Source organism: Podarcis tiliguerta (genome assembly GCF_965153285.1).
Source record: "Podarcis tiliguerta genome assembly, chromosome: 5".
Taxonomy (NCBI): Eukaryota; Metazoa; Chordata; class Lepidosauria; order Squamata; family Lacertidae; genus Podarcis; species Podarcis tiliguerta.
In genome coordinates, this window is record NC_139538.1 from 35,531,881 (window position 1) to 35,550,199 (window position 18,319).

At 43.3% G+C, this 18,319-nt stretch overlaps 1 protein-coding gene across 1 annotated transcript in view; it reads right to left on the minus strand.

The window, feature by feature from the left end:
• Positions 1-18,319, minus strand: part of RAB6B (RAB6B, member RAS oncogene family) — a 56,466-nt gene that overhangs the window by 22,705 nt on the left and 15,442 nt on the right. The window contains exon 2 of the mRNA XM_083443408.1: positions 5,252-5,310. Within this exon, the coding sequence (XP_083299534.1) occupies positions 5,252-5,310 (59 nt within the window). The remainder of the gene's footprint in view (positions 1-5,251; positions 5,311-18,319) is intronic.

Sequence of the window (18,319 nt, forward strand, 5' to 3'; positions counted from 1 at the left end):
ATGTATTGGTTGGGGGAAATTTGGCCCATGGGCTGGAGGTTCCCCACCTGAAGGAAATACACATCAGAAGAGCAAACATAGGGCTCTTTATATGAAAATATAAAAAATCTGAAACCAGAACATCCAGGTTCTGCATAGTGTAGAAATTAGGCAATTCCGTATACATTTTTTCATTTAGCATAAGTAATTTCCTTCTGCTAATTGAGGAGATGGGACATGGTTCAGCCACTGAGGGTCCACCGCATCTTGGCCTCTTTTGTCTTCAGGAGACTTCACCAGGCATCACCTGCACATATTAAGATTATTTTTGCAATCTTAAAGGCTTAGCCTCCCCACCCCCTTTTAAAATGAAACTTTGGATTTCCCAGTTGCTGATTTGTAGTCCAAATACCAGCTCAGAATCAGCTAGCGGGGAAGGAACCGGCAAACACACAGACATCTAGAGCTAATCTCAGCATCTCTCTGCAAAACTCAGAATTCAAAGGCACCAAATGAAGCATCTTGTCCAACTCCCTATCCCAGAACAAGGCATCCTGTCTCTAAAGCATCCTCACTGTTGAAAAACGTCCTGGAATTGGGGAAAGATTATGAGTCTTACTAACTTACAATGCAGCCCTAACCAGGTCTATTCAGATGTGAGTCCTACTGAATTTAATGGGACCGATTCTCAGGTTAGTGGCGTTTAGACTGCAGCCTTAAGGAGCTAACACACAGTGAGATCCACTGTAACACAGTGGTTAAGGGCAAAGGCTATGAGCCAAAAAGCTTTTAGTGTCTATCTAGTGCATTTACTCATTTATATGCTCATATGCCAGGGCTCACATGTATGCCAGATGCTGGAGATTAACAGCAGGGAATGGCTATTGTCAACTGGCTCTGCTTATGAGCATCCTAGAGGCATTTGTCTGGCCGCCATTGCTGGTACACACATGCTGCATTAGTCAGACTAGCACGACAATTCGTGTGTGAAATCCCTGCCAGATGAGATCAGCGTCAAAATGAGCCTAAGCTGGAACCGTTTGAAGACCCTGTTCAAGAGTTCTTTTTGCATTAACCTTCCTTAAGCAACAGGAACAGGCATTTTCAAACACAAGTCGTCAAGCAACTCCTGCTTTGATTAGTTTGCGATGCAAAAATGTCAGGCCGATATTGGACAGGAGACTCATTCAACATTGCAAATGGCCCATCGCTGCTTTCCCTTCTACGTTTAACCGAGAATTAATATAAAAATGCCTTGCCCTTCAAGGCCAAGCCTTATCAAGATGTCTTACAAAATAGACATCCAATGCAATGCTCAGATTTAAAACATGGGCAAAATATGGTCCTCTGCAGGCATTCTGAATTAAATAGTAAATATGTGAGGGATGGTGGTGTGGAGATTCATGCATTAGTTTTTCTGCACTTCAGATATAAACTACAATTGTCATTCCTTCTTTCCAAGAAACTGTAGTTTGTTGGGGTGGGCTAGACCTCTCTAATGTAGAAAGCACTGGGTCTCCTGATTACCAGCATTGCTGGGAGGGATATGGGGAGTGTTATGTACTGGAGTTCTCACCCTGGGCCAGCAGGGGGAAACTGTAGATAGTTATGCAAATAAGGGATCGAAAGTGACTTTCAGTGATTGGATAGTTTTAGAAAATTGTTACAGTTACGTTGTACTGGAGCTCTATATAAGCAGGCTGACTGAACCCTTCAGTTCAGTTCTGTTCTGGACTGTGAATAAACAAGAGCTGTTTGAAGAATCGCTGTGTCGTCTGATATGTTCACCCACAACTTAACAGGGAGGTTCCCAAATTTCAGTTTTCCAAATGAAACTAGCAACTAAAGGTGAGGCGGCAATGCAAAGAAACTGGGCAGGGACCTAAGGTTTGGGAAAAGAGCAGACCCTCCCCGTTGTGCTGAGTGTGCAAATGAGAACCCAAAGTAGGTTGCTGCTTCTCTCTTTCCCTGGCCAGGAGATGGAAGGAGCAATAAATGAAAAGGTGGAGAAAGATCTGAGGGTTTTTTTTTAAAGTGAGGGGGAGGAATTTGGGACTCTAAGTGACAAAGTGAGAAGCCGTGATGGATTAAGGGTTTTGTGATGATGGTGGCATTTTCGGGGCACTTGGAGACTACATTATCAATGTCTGAACTGGCCTGAGGCAGCCAAAAAAGAAATAACACATTTAATGGGGAGATTAGATATTTCAGGTTGTGTCTACTTTATTAGGCTTTAGGCATATCCCTTCCTTGAATCCTACATGCTTCCTCCTTTATGCCAACCGCTTGCTAGCTTGACAGACGCCAAGCACACATAGCATGAAATAAAAACTCTTCCTCTCCAAATACACTGGGCATGGGAAATATTATACTTTTGCAAAGTCATTTGCTGGTCACCAGTAGCAACCAGGCAAGAAGGAGCTTTTGGAAAGGTGGAAGAGAATTCTTGAGTGCAGAGGTATTTCTTTTTTTATTTCTTTTTGTTGTTGTTGTAGGGCCCAAGAAGGCTATCGTGGAAATTGCAGCAGTCTTTAACGAGGGAATCCATCTCGTGTGCTCATGCAGTGCTGCTCCTGTGATGCATTTTAAATTGCTTGTCAAGAGGTGAATGGGGTGTTTGTTTACCTCACTAAATTGCAACACTGACTGAGTCAGGTGGCTCTTTAAGCCCAATGCAGGAGAGGAAATAATTGCTGAAGGCCAATCACCTTTTAGCCTGAATGGAACGTGTTCCGTTTCAAATCGTAAAGCGTAAGAGCGCTGCTGCAGGAATGGCATCCTTCTGGGAGGTGATGAACGTGCTCCCCAACCCAGAGATGAAGAAAAACAACACTCAGGGGGGAAATGGAAGTGAAGTGGGCAATTAAAGCAGCTTTCCCAGCTTCTCTGAGTGACTGTCCTCCCTTCTAAGTCAGTGACAGCACCAGAAAAAAGAGAGAATTCTCTGTTAGAGATTCCTATTTTCCCATGTTAGAAAAGTTAGCATATGGGGCAGAAGCTGTAATATTATAACCAGGAAACCTAATGCAACAATCCCCTTGTCTGAATGCAGCCTTGGCTTCCCACAATGCTCTTGGCTTAGTGCCACACTGGGATGTTGTAAGAAACTGAAAGGGTGGCAAGACCCAGTTGCCCAGATCTGCTTGGAGTGCTGCTGCCGCCGTGGCTGTAACCAGGTAAGCCCACCATGAGCTACTGACAGAACAGGAGGCCCATCAGACGAACAGGAGGCCCACCGCCCAGAGTCACCTCAGACCTGGAACCAGCACTGCCAGGAGCACAAGCAAGGATCAAGGAGGCGTTTCAGAACCCAAAAACTGCCCTTTGGTGCTACATAAGAAGTCTGAAGAAAACCTCACTTTCCACTGCAGCAAGAAAATTGCAAGAGCCTGAAAGGTTAAAAAAGAAAAAGCACCAACTTGGAAGCACAACAACATCTCCTGGCATGCAAAGCATTTACAGATCTGCAAGGATTGTAAATTCCTTGGTTCACACCCATGAAAAGGCCCTAAAATGAGGGTTGAAATAGCATGAGGCATAAAAATATAATAAACTGGTCGTTCCAGGGAACCTGTAGGAGCTGGCAGGATGAGGCTCTCCACCAGGTAATTCTCAGTACCTCACCACACTGTAATTCCTAGAATTATTTGCCTGAGGGTATTGTATTGAAATTGGTACAAAGACTAATCTCAAATCTGTACTGTAAATAGGGCAGTCCCAAGGGATCTTGGTGAAGAGGTGGGTCTCAGCACCCTCATACTGCATGGGGTTCTGGTCACACCCCACATGTTGTGGATTCTTTCATTAGAAGCCTTCAAAATATTGCCAGAAATGATTGCTGCAGTTCTTTATGCTAGCCTTGGTAGCAACATAGTCAACCAATTGCTTCACAATGTGTCCAAGGTCCCATTTTTCCCAATATGGGCTAACATTTTACTGCTCCACGGTTCAATAATGATTGGCACAATAGAATGTCAACCCACAATAACTAAATTAGGATTCAGGTGCATAGTGGAAGCACCTGGTGAATCATTTAAGTTTTTTAAACATGAAATTAATCTGCATTTCTTTCCGGGAGTCGTACCCAGCAGAGTGCAAAAAGAAAGCATATTAACAGTTGCAAAACTGATACAGTAATGGATAACTGTTGAACAATGCATGAGCAGATCAAACATTCAGATTGATGGAAGAATTATTTGCTGGCAGCCAAGAAACATAATTTTGAATCACCCTGAGGAAGAGCAAAGCTTATTGCAGGCAGACCGAGGGGCTCAAATTCTCATCTATAGAGAGCAACGTGGGCACCTTTGCAGTTCCACACCCTTGAAGATGGCCGAGCAAGAAACCAGCCTTTTGTGTAACGTACAATAGCTTCGTGGGTTGCATCATCCATGGGGAGAGCTCACTCATTCGGTGTGTATTTTCCTGTTCCAGTGAACAGATGCAGCCTGCAAGACTGATGTCGCTGTCCTTGCCATGGATAATCATCCCATTTGGGGACTCATCCTAGGAGAATGGCCTCTCCTTTGCAACAGGGAGCGTGATCTTTTTTTAAGAGTACAGTATTGTTTCCATTTGAACAAATACTGCCTTGGTCAGCAAACAGACCAATTCAAATGTTTTGCAAGTGTGTAGACTCAGTGGATGCATGAGTGACTGGGATCATGGCTGCAGGTCACATCCCCAAGCAAATACATTTCTCAGAGGCTACCAGGGCTTTCTATCCTCTGTCATATTGCTTTACAGTGTGTCAAGCACCAGAAAGGAGGCGGGGGGGGGGGGGGAGAGCAGAAACAACCACCCTTCTGTTTCCATATAGTTTCTTGCTACTGCTGTTAGGCCAACACTGCCCATGCCAGCAAGAAGAAAGGCAGGAGACGAGGTCAGATTCAGATTAGCTCAGAAATGACTGAGTCCATTTCCTGACTTTTGGGAGAAATGGCTTGGCTTATTTCAGAGCTGAACCAACTGAAGCCATGGGCCTATGTGCCTTTCTGGGGTTGTGGCAAGGTTAAACCAGAAGAAGAAAGCACAGGGAAGTTGAGGCTACATCTACGCTGATAGGTGCAGGTGATCAAAAGCTGAACAATGCTCAGATTTGAATTCTGCTACTCCTCTTCTGCTCATTTGTCAAAAAGAAAAAGAGGGGAGCATTATTATTATTTTGCAGCCTTGGTCATGTGACATGGCTATCCAAAACACTGGGAAACTTTTGTTATTTACTATTACCATGCATCATGCAGTTGAGCGCCTCATAGGCGATGAAACTCACCTGGTATGTGTTGTCAAAGCTGTCATACATAAACCTTGTGATCAACGACGTCTTCCCAACTGGAGAGGGGCAGGGGAGGAAACACACAAAAGCCACAGAGATGCAATTAAAATAATGGACGCTGTGACCACCAATAATACAAGAGTCGTCATCCAAACACAGGATGGACATTCTTTGGGGCACTCAAGGCCCAGGTGGATGTGACAACAAAGAAGCAGAGATACAAAAAAACTTCTACAAATAGCAATCTGGTGGTGGTAGGGGACATAGGCAATTTGAACTGGGAACTGTGCCGCAGTTCACCCTTTGCCTTTTAGGTTTGCTTTTTTGTATTTTTTAAAACTTTTTGTTAAGTAGCCATGTGAATCTGTTGAAGGGTAGAGTACAAATTCCTTAAACTGACACAAAATTATTGATTCTTGTATTGCTTGGGTTTGGACTGGATGACCTTCGAGGTACCTTCTAACTTCACTCCATGTGCTGTTCATTCCGCCCTTCTAAAACCATATAAATGCATCCATGTGCTTCCTATCAAAGCAAAAAGCAGCAGGTTGGGGGGGGGGTGTCATCAGGGAAAGAGGTTCAAGGGGGAAGTGTTAGCTTCTTTCTCTCATGGTCTATGATTCTATGAATCTGTCTTGAATTGTCCAATATTCAGTTTCATTGAATGTCTACAAGTTATTGGCCACCTATATCAGGGTTGGGCAGAAGGTAGACTGCAGTCTGCTACTAGATCTCTGGGTGTTTCGAAGCAGATCAGAAGGGACTTCTGATTTCCAGTTGAGTAACTAGGGCAACAGAAACAACAACTCCCCCCCCCCCTTTAAATCAAACTGCAGAAATGAAGAAAGCTGGGAGTCAAGGCAGCAGTGAATTTGTGTGTAGAAAGACTGTAAGCTCCATTCAAAACAAGCTCCTGGGCTCAGAATTATTTAATTCTAAATGTTTGTCTTTTCCACCTTTGGGTTGAATTAAAAAACAAAGTAGATCTCACAAGCTGGAAATCTGCCCAGTGCTGACCCCCCTGGGAAGTGTGCATGCAAACCTGTTCTATGAAAGGCCACTGGGACATTACATGCAGAGCTTCAGGGGCCAGGCATGGAAGTTATACATTTCTTACACAACATATGGTATTTTTGTATTTTTCAGGAGATGATGGATTGAAGCCAGGCAATTCAAGTAAGAAACCCAAACTATGAGAACTCTCTAGAACAGATGCCTCGAAGAGACTCACGGGACCTCCTCTTCTCTTGCCACACTTCCATACCTAGGTATCTCCACAGAAAACACTTCTCCGTATACCCATCCAAAAACAAAAAACAAACAAAACCCCAGCTGATTTCCTGATTACAAAATGCACATTAAAAAGAGAAACATTTAAAGCAAACCTGGTTTAAGACCCACCCCCCTGCCCCGAGGGCACATTTGTTAATTAAGAAACTTTACAATGCCATTCATCGGGAGTCTTAATTAAGTATGCTAATTCCCTCCATGGTGTGCCTTCTGAAGAGATGGGATCCGTCTTTAGGTTTAATGAGCACCCTGGTGTTCAGCTCACACCAGAAGGAGTGTGAGGGTCTTTAGTAAAATTTTCTCTCACCCCCACCCCTATCAGAATCCCAGCTGAAAGAAAGGGGTGGAGAGAGACCATATTTCCCCTCAGAGCTGCTCTCTGTGGCTCAAAGCCAACCAGCTTAACACCTTAGCATTCCTCCTACATCCACTGTAGGAGGTAATTTGCCTCTGAATACCAGTTGCTGGGAATTACAAGTGGGGAGAACGATTTTGCATTCAGGTCCTCCTTGTGGGCTTGTGAGGCATCTGGTTGGCCAATGTGAGAATTGGATGCTGAACTAGAGAGGCCTTTGGCATGAGCCAACAGTAGAACATAACCATTGCGGGTTAGTAACTCATGCATTTCACCATGGAAAAGCTACCCCAACTTTGGAAGATACAGAAGATGTGCAAAAATAGGAAGCCAAAGTCTTTTTCCCTTCCTCACAATGCTGCGAGATACAATATCTACAGACACTCTCAGTATGCAGCATCACTTGTTGCTGGCATACATCTGTCTTGGGAGACAATGGAGGGGTGAAGTCAAACTGCTGGAAGGTTGCAGCACCTGCTGTGGTTGTAGAGACCAATATGGGAGAGGCATATGTTGTTGCAGTTGGGGCACATGAAGGCATCTGGTTGTGCATCAACATACATTTAAAAAGGCACTAGTCATATAATTCATTTCTGATATTCAGGAAGAGAGTGTCCACACTGATGCAGCCAAAATGGCAGCACCAACACATGGGAAAGAGGTAGTGTTTCTTAGGCCCCTTCCACAACATAAATTTAAAGCAGTATCATATTAAACAGTTGTGGCTTCCCCCAAAGCATGTATAGTACAGATGGGGCCTTATAAATAAGTAAGAAAAGAACCTCCCCCTCCCCAAAAAACAGCCCATTGAGAACAGAGTGTGGTCACTGGACACAGAATGCCGACTGGCTGTTGTAGGGGGGCAAAAATCCAGGTGGGAGGGGGGCATGATGCTGTGGCTAGAGAAGGAGGAAGAGGCACAGATATAAAAAGGACTGAAAGAACCATCTCATTGGTTCTTGATAAGCCATTTCTCACTTCATGCTGAGAAGCTATTTTAAAATGTTACCAGGTTTGGGAGCTGCCACAAAAACAGAAGTCCATGATTCTAATGTGTCTGGATTGGGCACCAGTTTGTCCACCCTGCTCTCTAAAACCTCTAAAGGTAGAAGCAAAGAAGAAGAAGAAGAAGAAAAAGAAGAAAAATCCCTGCTTTGCAAGCAAAATTGCATTTGCCAACCTCTGGAAATAGGAGAAAGCTGCCTGGGTGTGTCTGGGGATGCTTGGAAACTCATAAAGCCAAGCCCAAGAGCAATTTCTCTATACCAACCTTCCTGCTGCTCTCGTGGTACTCAGGAGACCAGCAGGAAAGATGGATTGAAGGATTGCAGATGTGAGTGAACAGCATGCTTTCAATGGAGAAAAGGCAGGTCTCTTGAGGCTGGGGAATGGAGAGAGAGGAACTGACAATCTCTTGCATTTTCATGCAATGCACTAATAATGAGAGAGGGGGGAGACTCTGCATTAATCCACTACACCACCAGTTAAAAACTCATTTGATCTGGAATGTTCCCCCCTCCCTCATTGTGCTAGATCAGCCTCACCAAACCTGGTGCCCTCCAGGTGCTTTTGACTACGACTCCCATCAGCCCCAGCCAGTACGGGGGCTGATGGGAGATGTAGTCTTTGGACTACATGTTTTGACATGTTGAGGGTGCTAAGTTGGAGAAGGCCGTGTTAGATTTTTAGTGCTCATAATTGAAGAGAATCCAAAGTCATCTTAACTGAAAACATTCCCACTCTCTTTTAAACCCTCCTGTTGCCTTCTGTATGGCTTTGTAATCTGTAGGAAAACATGAATGTGAAGGAACCGTAACTTTGGAAGCCACTAAGCCCCTGCTCCTCATGCATTCTCATTAGAGACTGCTTATTGTGAAAGGGAGAAAAAAGATGAACCAAAGAGCCAATCCAAACCAAACTATGGATATTTATAGAGCAGCTCTAGCCAGTTCAGTAGAGGATAAGGGGCTGATGCAGGATCCTAATTGGCTGCTGAATTCTACAAGGCATTGCCTGATGCTTGCTCCCCAGAGATGCTCCAGAAATCCAGAGCTTCATGAAGCTGACAAACAACATCCTCTCTCTCTTTGTCTCTGTTGCTGACAGATTGCTGGGACAAATAATGCAGAAATTGAGGAGGGAGGGAGGAAACTGTATATTGAATGTGTTTCCCATTATTCAACAGCATGCCCATCCCAATGCATTTTTGCCTCCCCTGTTCCATGTATCAGACTGGTAGTTTCATCTTATGTCCACACTGGTGACAAAATAATGTCCTTCACTGCATGCAGCCAAAACAGCAGGCTAGCTGAGGAGCACAGAGCAGGCTGCATAGTACACTCAGCTGTTCTTATTCCTGACCCTCAGCATCTGCTGCCTGAGGCAGCCACCTCACTCAGCTAATGGTAGGATCAGCCAGGAACATACAACTACTGGTGTCTACAGTCAAACTCAAATTTCATGCTGGATCTATTTCAGCATCTAGACTCATGGAGGATTGATTATTTAGAACTTCTATACATCATGTATTCAGTACTTGCATGATTTCCACTTCTGGTTACTTCCACACTAGTATTTATTCTGGAATAGCCATGATTTGTTCATCTTCTTTTTTTCTGAGCCATTATGATGACATAATAATCCAGTTGTTGTTTCCCTGCATTTTCCCTGTAGTTCTTCCATTTTCCCCAAGACTGCATACATACAGTTTTTGGCAGCAGCCATTGCACATGAAAGAACATAAATCATAAGGAATGCAAATTAGTTTCTTTTGTAATTTGATTTGCAAACTCAGTTCAGATCCCACAATAGCAATCCATATCAACTAACTAACTGTGCATGCACTCCTTTTAGGGGTTTAGAGTAACTGCAGTTTGCCATGATGACCAAATTGAGCAAACTATGGTTAGTATTAACCAAGAATTGCCTTGAAATCACCATCTGAAACCATGCTTCAAAGTACGTTTGCAAACCATGTTTCAGAGGCAATTCCATGTTAATGATCACCATAGTTTGCTTGATTCATGTAGACATCATAGTACATTTGACCCCAAATCATGGAAGAGAAAACTGGGATACAAAGGGAGGATGCAAGAAGGAACAAGCATATGAGCCTATTGCGTATTACAAATCCTCCAAACAAATTAGTGAATTGAACCAATATCTGGTTTACTTTAAATGTACTTAATGTGTCCTGTAATAAAACTGACAATAGTCTCAGCATCAAAACATAAGTATGTGAATATCTGGGTTCTTAAATAGTTCTGTTTTGCACTGTACATTCCTTTTTTTTCCAATTCTGTGTTTATATTTCCATTCTGCTGTGAAGGAGTTAGACCTTGAATGACTATTGTTGGTGCATTTGCACAAGAGTTAATGGAAAGGTTCTGGCAATGGAATATGTACAGAGCCAGCCCGCAGTAAACTACGAGAAAGGCTATTAGGGTGGCTTGCTTCCCAGGATCAATATCATTGGAGTTTTGAGGCAGGTTTAGGCACATAGTATAGCTATAATGCATCCCCCCCCCTATTCTGTGAGTATCCTGCTTGATAGCTGATAGAGGTTTCCCTCTAAAAGGATGCTCTCAGCCACCTGTGAATTCCACCAAGCAGAACACACAAGCATGCTCCCCTGAAATTGTCCTCTGAAGAAGAAACTACAGTAAAAGCAGACACATGTTTTGGAGGACTTAATTCCTTTATTAATATTTGCTTTCATAAACTGCAGTAAAAAACACATTAGTGGGGTAGGGAAACTAAGTCTCCTAGAGCAAAATATACACCAGGAGGCTTAGTTTGGTCAGAATCGAGTATACACTTCCAGATTTAATGCTAAATACATTACTTCTGGTTACAAATGAGCCTCCACAGCCGCTAGAGGGCTGTGAAAATTTGTGTCCTGGGGTTTTTAGACTCATCTACCCATGTACCCTCTGAACCCAAAGGGGCGTATTGTAGCCAGTTGTGAAATATATTGGCATTATTTTCAGCTCTCCTACCCCCCAAGTTTTTAGAGAGTCACTCATATTTTCTGAGACAAAAAGCCATAAAGAAGCTGCAAGCTGCTGGTGGTCAGACAGGGACAACTTGCAAACCTGAGCTTCTCCAACATGCATTTTACCTTCCTTCCTTCCTTCCTTCCTTCCATCTATCTATATCTATCTATCTTTCTTTCTATCTATCATCTATCTATCTATCTATCTATCTATCTATCTATCCATCCATCCATACCCTTCTTTTCCCTCCAAAAGGAAGTCTAGAGAGTCTAACATCATCATCCAAACATGACAAAAAAACAACAACCCAACACCATACAGGGGGAAATATCTGGCCATAAAGATGCTATAATAAAGCTACAAACTTTTTATTCAGTCCTTAAGAAAACACCGGGTTAATATGTACAAAATTCTGTAAAAATGAACAATGGGATACTAAAATACAATCCATATTTCAGCTAAACGCACACACACTCAAGCTGTCAATATAGACCATGCAAACATAATATTGAAGGAGACAAAGTCACCCAGCCTAGAGTCATCAGAAAGCAAGAGAAGAACTAAGAAGAATCAATGATACATTGATAGCATAGGATACAAAGAGTTTCCATACCCCAGAACCGTCTCATGCCTGCAGGTTAATATGCAGGCAGAAGAAAGGGAGGCAGCCTACACTACTCTCATGCAAAACTGAAAACTGGCATCCAGCAGGGGTTATTACTTCTATAGCCGGACTGGAGCATGCTGACAAGACTGCACATTTCCTCCAGGCTGGTGGGCAGGCACATCAGTCTCAGCCATGCAAGCAGGCTTCATGTTTCAAGCAGATCTATTTAAGAGTCAATAGCAGAATATATATCACACAATTACTGAGGGTCTTGGTGGACCACTTAATGATTCAACCCCAAATCCATTTTTAGAGGTTGGCTACTATCCTCAAAATATACACACACATATATATTACATATAAATAAGCTTAGAACTTCCACTCTCAGAGAAACTGAAATTAAATTTGCTCCTTCTTAATTTGAATGCAAAAACTTGAACAAGCCAACCTCTGCTCTTTTGCAACTGCTAAGTTGGTGCACTGAACTCACAAGGAGGGAGATGTATGTATGGCTGGCTGAAGTTTCACCTAGAGTTTTTTCATGCCCTGATTCTCAAGGGAACATCTGCTTCAGAATAAACCCACAGAAAAAATATCAGACTCATGTGTGTGTGCATCTGTCCATCCCATTCGGCACATGTTGGCAAAACAACCTCTCCCGAACTATATAAAGTCCTGTGAGATGAGAGTTTTGCACAGGGTACCCATCTAGGGGCAATGGGCTTGTATGCAGGGGTTTTTCTACCTACACTCCCATTTGCATACAGAGGCCGGGATCAGCCTTCAGAGCAGGATCTGTGCATTGAACCCAGGAAAGATATGACTATCCAGCCATGATTAACACTCACATCCACATGCAGCTTTTCAAAGCACTGTTGGGGGGGCGAGAACGCCACTCTGCTCACACATCGCCTGAGCAACTGAGCAGTTACTCAGCAAACATGAAGCAAGCAGGCTATTTGTATTCTGATCCCATGCGCCACCAGCATCCTGCTCAATGTTTCTGAAGGGAAATGCACTCCTTAGAAGATCTCTTTGAAAAACGCCTTGGGGGGAAAAAATATGTTGAGCTTTAAGATGCAATTTCTGGAGCTCACGCAGAGATCTAACAAAGCAAAATGTGGAACGGGACATAGGAATGTCTTAAAAATAAATTAAGATGGATTTGCACTTAATGGTGCTTCTTCCGCAAATCAATGCAGTGGAAAGCAACACACCTGGTATGCCCTCCCCTCAACTGCTTCTGGTACCCCAGATCAATCTTAGACCCAGTGCTCCACAACATCAGCCTGGGCAAGGGTCCACCTGCTCTCTCTCCTGCAGGTCATGCTCTGACCCCAGTTGCACAGAGATGCAAACAAGTCCCTCTTTACTAGATTGGCTCTTATTTCCCAAGGAACCAAACACTAACGGAACCATTTGGAATGGGGGGGGGGAGGGGAAGACAGCAAAGAGTGTGGAAGGAACATCCCAAAGTCAGACAGAGTGCCTTAGGGTGAGGAAAAATTATACGACTATAGAAAATTTAACTCAGAAGTGAGGAACCTGTGGTCCTACAGATGGCATTGGACTAAAACTCACACCAGCCCAACCCCACAGCCGCCACATCCTTTATTTAAGATATGTTGAGACACGTAGTGAAACAAAGCATGAGAAATACAATGCAGAAAAGGTAAAAATCAGTTAAATTTATTAAATCCCTGCTGGGATTTTTAAAAAACATATTCAGTAGGTGCTGGAAGTTCAACAAAGGCTCTGCCCAACTAGAAGGGGGTTCCACAAAATAGGGGGCAACAATTTTATTTTAGTCGTTTAAAATTTATGCATCACTTGATTTTGTTAAAAACCTCAAAGTAGTTTACAAAAGATAAAACAGTAAAATCAAAGGGGGGGGGGAATACAACCCTACTTTAAAGCATACAGAAGTTCATTCTGCGGTCCAAGGGCAGATTACTGCATTAAAACGAATAGTAAAACAACTTACAACCATAAAAATAAGGTGGGTTCTAAAAACATTTACCTCAAGTGTCAAAATCCAGGGTAAACAGCCACATCTTCAGCATTCTCCAGAAGCTTAGAATAATAGAATTGTAGAGTTGGAAGGGACCCTAAGGATCATCCAGCCCAACCCCTAGCAATGCAGGACTATGTAGCTGTCCCATATGGGGATCAAACCAACGACCTTGATGTTATCAGCACCATGCTCTAACCAACTGAGCTGTCCAGTGTATAATAAAGGCACCAGACACACAATGCTGAATGCACAGCTCCTGCTGGATACAAGCCAGGCATCAGAGCCATGAGGGATCCACTAGTAGTGACCCCCATGGAAGCCCTCCATGATCTAGCAGGGAATATAAGGAACTAGATGGTCCTTGGGGCATCTGGCCCCCATGTTAATAAGGGCACTGTAAATGAATACAATAACTTTGAACCTTGCCCAGTAGAGTCTGAGCACCCAGGGCAAGCTCTTGACCAGGCTCTTAGCTCTATCCATCAATATCTAGCAATGTGGATCCTTTATTGGCAACTTACAAGTTTTTCCAGGGAAATGCCCCCTTGTCAGGCCTATCCCAAACCGGCTCTTTCTACCCAGGTAACCACCCGCTGGGGATCGTTGGCAGGTCACAGGCTTAGGCAGAGGCTCAGTGCTATATGGCCAGTCACGTATTCAAGAGGGTGAGAAAGGTTTAGTCTCCAAACGAGACTGTGGCCTCTTTCAGTCCTCTTCTAGGCCTGCTGTGTGGAGCACTCATTGAGGCCTGCACTTTTCTGACCAATGCTACAATGGCAGCTGTTCATGGTCTGTCAGATCATGGAGAACCATCTTTCTATCTGCTTCGCTGGATTGTTCTCTCCAGCAGTCTTTGACCTGCTCCCACTACCACTGGTAGATACCACCACTACCCACATCCCCCTGCCATGCTCACAGAGGCCTTCACGCAACAGCTGTGGGATCCCAAGCAACTGCAACAAGGTACGAACATTCAGGATGCCAAGGACGCAGTCATGTTGGGTGGAATTAACCATATCTTAATCTTTGTTATTAGGAGGCTGCCCCGTCCTGCTTTGGACTTTGTGCCCATTTATTTCAAAGAACTATTTTAGTAGCTCCTTGACCACCCCTCCCTTCCAGTGGAACAATAGTTGTGTTAGAAGTGTGGCCTCAGCATTTGTCAAGATGTCTCCAGAGGGAAGCCAATGCTCTAGAAGAAACCCAGGGAGAATTACTGCCCTGCTGCTCTTGTTGGGAAGCCTATGAAGATGCTGAGCAGAGAGGGAAAACCATTTTTATCCATTAGGCAGGCAGTCCAGCCAGATCAATACTAGATCAAAGGTGTCTAGCAGAAGACGGTCCCTGCAATCCATCATGGTGCTCTCAGGCCCCTTCTACATTATCCAGGCAGCAGGAACTGACGGAGTGGGGGCCGACTAGAGGGGAAAGAGGTACTGTAGCTGCTTTGTAGTCTCTCTATAGACAACGATCTGCTTGCAAAAGGCTCCACATTATGAAGAGAGAGCATCTCTTTGTGTTTCTGAACAGTACATAAACACGGCTGGCAGTAACATTCTGGTGGTGGCGCTTTTAATTTAGTGGCACCTACAGAAAACAAACCCACATAGCACTCACATGATGGGCACGACCCAAGATGACATTAGGCTAACTGTAGAGTGGATTCGCTTGAAAGGTTTTTCCAAATAGCTCCTCAGTTGTTTTGCATCCCATTTGCGGGCAATTGTATAACTTGAGCATGAGGCTTGCCCTGCTAGAATCTCGGATTCTGGGCCTCGCTGGTGCCGCTCAATGCCCTTGGCCAGCAAACTATTTTGCAAAAGAAGATAGCAGCATCCCACCTTCACACACTGTGCTATTATTCCCCATAGCACTACCCATTTCATGCAACCCGGGGCCTTAGGTGCGTTTTAAAAAGATTAAGGCAATTACAGATAATGGATAGCTAAGCTTTCCTGGCAGGAGGAGCAAAGGAAGGATATATATCGAGCTCAGGAGAAGTCCCAGATTCAATTCCTGGTATCTCCAGGCAGGGCTGGGAAAGATGCCTAAACGAAACCCTAGAGAGCCCCATGGGCCCCTCCAGTGGTTGCTGGTCCTCAGCTCCCATCACCTTGGACTACTGGTCATGTTGATGCAAGATGGCATCCAACATCAGTGTTATTTTGCAGTACTGCTGCTTCTTGCTCGCATGTGGGTTGCAAGATATATTGCCCGACATGTAGTAATAATGCTACTTACTGTGCTTTTATTCTGGGGTTTTACAGACTTGTCTATCTTGGTGTTTTTGTTTTGTTTCTTAATTCATTGCATTGCCCTTGCACTGTTGATTCCCATGGTGAGAATGGCTTAGCATCCTTTCCCCCACCTCACATTTAGTTTTAACCTTGGGCAGGGCAGAATGAATCCGCAGAACAAAATCTTATCCTTCATTATGCTCTCAATGGTTGGACCATTTTTTAAAAGTTACTAAAACTGCACCTGCATAGATGTACTTAATTTGAAAACCCAAATCTTCCCCTAAACCTTCACAGTTCACCAAATAAATTAGTATTCAAAACCACCTAGAGATGATTGAATGATTAGCAGTATATAAATATTAGTAAATAACATACCTGTGATGGAATTCCATCTGTTGAACTAACTTAAGTTTTATTTTATTTTATTTTGGGGTGTGTGCCAAGTTCTGTTTTACTGAGGCCTCGCCCCCTTTTTAATGAATTTATGTTTTACTTTGTGTTTCTTTCCTTTATTTTGAGGTTTTAAGCCACCTAGAGAAATGTGGAATGTGGATTGTGGAATGACATACAAAGGTCACTCCTCCTTAATAGGCTCTGAACTGCACAATTCTCAGCAGCTAGAGGTCACAAATGGAAAATGCTGCCAGTGCTGCAGAGGATGGTTAGCGTTCATTACTGTGAAACAGTTTTTGACCACGCACTAAGCAGCCAACTGGGGTGCATCCTTTACCCGGCAGCAAAAACAGAGTAAAGGAACGCTAAGTACACCACAGTTCTCCCGTACAACCTGACCCAAATCACATCCTTATTTGCAAGCACAGGGCAGAGTTTTTTCAGTTAAGAATTTTGACGTTTAATATTTAAATAGTTGTGTGGAGGTGCGCCTGCATCAACCTTTTAATAAAAAAAAGTGGGGGGGGGGGGAGCAACACTGAACTCTAAGCACACACAACTCTCTGGGCTGGTGTACATGCCAGGGTTTCTAAAAAGTGAAATTTCAGAGACAATCTACTTCCTGCACTTTACAAGATGGGCATGCACCGAAGAGCTGCATGGCCCAGAATGAGGTTGCAGTACATGTGGCTTCAGAACCTCGCATTTTTAATTGCACCTCTAAGAAAGGCATGGCATTACCAATGAACGAGATATAGCGGCGTATTCCATACACTGGGACTCCTGAGCTGCAATTTAATTTATGGAAAATACTCCCCACCACCCAAAGGGTGCTATATTGGGGTGGATGAAGTGAATATTGTTTTTATATAGCAGACAGATGAAGAATCTAAAGTTCTTTAATTTCTTTATTTCTCTCTCTCTCTCTTTTAATACCTTTTCTATTTCTTTTTCTTTATATATATATATCTCTCTTTCCCCCTCTCTCGCTGTTTTTATCTTATTTAAATTAATATTTTAGTTTGGATAAAAATGGTATTTGATATTAAGCTTTGTGTTTCTCTCTATAAACCCTAATAAAAATTATTATTAAAAAATAAAATAAGATATGCCCCCCCCAGGGACTTCAGTGTGGATTGTAGATGGCAGCAGGTTACCTGTGCCTGTGTAAGTCTCACCTGAGCTGGGTGGCCAATGGTCTGGCTCCCTAATAAGGCAACTTCCTAAGGTCACTGTGAAGCTTAGAAAGAGAATCTGTTTCTTTGAACAACTAGAAATACAGAGATGCAAGAACAAAGAGAGAAGAAATCCAAAGATGATACCCAGCGATTCCAGACTCCACATTTAAAGCTGAACTATGCCAAGAGAAGGAAGGGTTAAGCAATGTTATACAGTATGTATGACTGAATAGTGCTTTGAATGCGTCGCCTGCTGTGTCCTGTTGAAATGCCAACTGGCATTATAATCAGAGGTGTACCAGCATTCTAGAATAGGTCATTTAAGTCAGCTTCTCCAAATTAAAAGTTGATGCCACCAGCAGCTGCTAGGAAAGATTGCCTACAAAAGAAGCAGCTTCTTCAACATTTAAATGCCACCCAGACACACTTCATTCTTCAGTGCGGAAAAAAATGAATGCCAACTGCATCCATCTCTGTCCCTACATTACCTACGGTGAATGAATGAGGGAAAGAAGACAAGAGAAACTGAATGATTTAATAAGCCTGAAAAGGGTAAAACACTATAGGTGGGCCCTGTTTTGATATGCAATCAGGTAATCTGCCATCTGTTGTCTTAACTTTGCTTTAAAATCATCCTGATTCTGTGCTAAAAGAATCAACCCATCATTTCACTATATTATTATAAATAGAATGACATTCCCACTCTGCATTAAGAATTGCCAAATCTAAAGCCAGCACATTTATGCCATAATCCCTATAATCAAATTCTCCTTCACCTCTTCTGATTCCTTCAGGTATGGACACCTTTTGGACCAGGTTTCTGGGATGGCGACAAAGGGCACCATGCTTCCATTTCTATCTTGATGGCTCTATCCAGAAGATGCAAGGCGACACTGGAGGATCTGCAAGATTCTATTTTGTTTCATCTACATGAAACTTCTGACATCATCTTGGAGACCAATAAGCTGATGAAACCAATCTTTCACCTTTTCA